Here is a 2,500-nt window from a genome sequence, read left to right on the forward strand (position 1 = left end):
TTATCAAGATTACATATTACAATATTTTTATCTTTCATTTTTACCAGGTCATGAAGGTATTTATAATTACTCCTTTCCATACATGCAATTTTTTTAATTCTTCTTATTATATATATATATAGCTAAGCACTTTTTTTTCCTCTTTTTTAACATGGAATGGTCTTTGACCATATAGTGTTTTCGTTGTTTATTTTTGCCTCTAATTCTCTTGTGCACTTACCAAAACTGTAATCAAATTTTCTTTATTCTTTTCATCTTAACATATATTGCATCTTTACATATATTTTTTTCTGTAATTGCACAACTAATTTTTTGCTGATGCCCATTTTTATTTAACTGCAGTACTCATATTTAACTAAATACATGCCTTGTAATTTAAATTTGTTTTCTTTAAAACTTAACCAGGAAATAATCTTGGCTGTTTAAACCTAACAAGAATAAGGACTTAATATCTGAAGTTGTGGTATTGGGATTCTTTGTTGTAATGTTTTATTAATACATAAAAAGGGTAAAGACCCTCTTCAGTCATGAAGGACCATGAAAGTTCCCTTCTGAGGCACAAGTGCAGGCAAGGTAGTTTATGGATAACCAGTAGTCAATCATACATACCAGCCTCTTCTTTGCATGCCATCGATGTTATTTATCCAAGGGAAAGGCAAAGAACGATACAGCTTGGCACCGGTGACATCACAACTCATTTCTACAGCTGAGTGAAATAGAGCAGCATGAAATAAAGTGTCTTGCTCAAGATTACATCGCACAGCCTGGTCCAGGAATTGAACTCACTACGTCATGATTGTGAGCCCAGCACTCTAACCACTGAGCCATGCACTTTCACATATTAATACATTATTAATAATATTAATACCAATTTTGATAACATAGTACCAAAAAGACGTGAAGTCCTTTAAGAGTAAATTTTCCCTTTGTAAATGAGTGTCCATCTTTAACCTCTTAGTATTCAGATTACTCTGTCAAATGTAATGCTTATTTATTTGAATATACCATGGCTCTGTCTCATAGCTTTGGGAATTCGATGATGTGAGAGTTTGTATTTAGAATGACATTGTTATGTAGATGTGAGAGACCAGATCTGGTTGATTTGAACGTAAAACACATAATTCTTAGGTTGGTTAAGGCCAGTTTAAATGCTAATGAGTTAAGACTACATGCAGACATAGAACTCTCTTGATGCCAAACACCTTAGACTAACTCTGATGCCATGATGCCAGATCAGCTTCGACCAACTCTGACGCTATGATTTTGAAGTAACTGTTGTTAAGTGTATCAGTATTTAAATTGAATTCTTTCATCATAATTTTATGGAAGAAACATTCAAGTTCTGTTTCTAGTAGGCACAGGCATGGCTGCTTGTTTAAGAAGTTTACTTTACAATCACATGGGTCTCAGTTCAATCCCACTGCATGGTACCTTAAGTAAGTGACTTCTACTATAATCCTGTGCTAGCATAGTCCTTGTAAGTGGATTTAGAAGGAGGAAAAGTACAGAAACCTATTGTATTTATGAATTAGCATGTGTTACTATAGCTTCGGGCCATCGAAAGCCTTCTGAGTGGAGTTGGTAGACGGAAACTGAAACAAGTCCATCACATGCACATATCAAATTAAATGCACAACCAAAAGAGCTACTGATAGTTTCATGCTGCTATGATACTTGAACAGGCATATTTATAAAATGTGCCATGTATCTTAAAGCAATTTTAACCCCAGGCCAACCAAAGCCTTGTGAGTGGATTTGCAAGCTGAACACTGAAATAAGGCCATTTACATTCATGTATACTGGCACGTAAAAAGCACCATCCGATCGTGGCCGTTGCCAGCCTCGCCTGGCTCCCGTGCCAGTGGCACATAAAAAGCAGCCACTACACTCACGGTGTGGTTGGTGTTAGGAAGGGCATCCAGCCATAGAATCATTGCCAGATCAGACTGGGCCTGGTGCAGCCTTCTGGCTTCCCAAACCCCAGTTGAACCGTCCAGCCCATGCTAGCATGGAAAGCGGACATTAAACAATGATGATGATACAGACACATGTATGTGTGTGTTTGCGTCTGCTTGTCTTGATAACAGTTGACAGTTGTCACTCTCATACAGCAGTGTTGTTCATTACCAATCTTTGGTGAAAATGTCTCTCACCAAGGGAAAATTTTAGCTGATTTAAAAACTGTTAAGGGTTGGCAATTGGAAAACTCATCCACCTATGAAAAAAATCTACTCCAGCAAATCAGGGCTGACCTGTACAAGCATGGCAAAATGGACATTAAAATGATGATATTTTTGGAAATTAATTTGTTTTATCTTAACGCTTAAAATATGTTTATGTAAATTAAATTCCATTTATTCACTTAGCTGGCATTTCTAGTATTACCAAGTCTTTTTTTTTTTTTGAACAGCTCAAATTTTAAACAATTTATATATTTAATTTAATGTATAAAACGATCCAAGCCCTCCCTCAGCATAAGAATTCATTTAGTTTACAAGGA

General features: G+C 36.0%; 1 protein-coding gene across 5 annotated transcripts in view; it reads left to right on the forward strand.

Moving 5' to 3' along the window:
* Positions 1 to 2,500, forward strand: part of LOC115223136 (protein unc-13 homolog B-like) — a 201,774-nt gene that overhangs the window by 55,479 nt on the left and 143,795 nt on the right. For 3 of the 5 annotated variants that reach the window (XM_036512227.1, XM_036512228.1, XM_036512229.1), the window contains one exon: positions 48 to 56. The exons of the other annotated variants lie outside the window; for them this stretch is intronic. In XM_036512227.1, coding sequence (XP_036368120.1) covers positions 48 to 56 — 9 coding nt within the window. The remainder of the gene's footprint in view (positions 1 to 47; positions 57 to 2,500) is intronic. 5 annotated transcript variants of the gene reach the window in all.

The sequence above is a fragment of the Octopus sinensis genome, linkage group LG22 (assembly GCF_006345805.1).
Source record: "Octopus sinensis linkage group LG22, ASM634580v1, whole genome shotgun sequence".
NCBI lineage: Eukaryota > Metazoa > Mollusca > Cephalopoda > Octopoda > Octopodidae > Octopus > Octopus sinensis.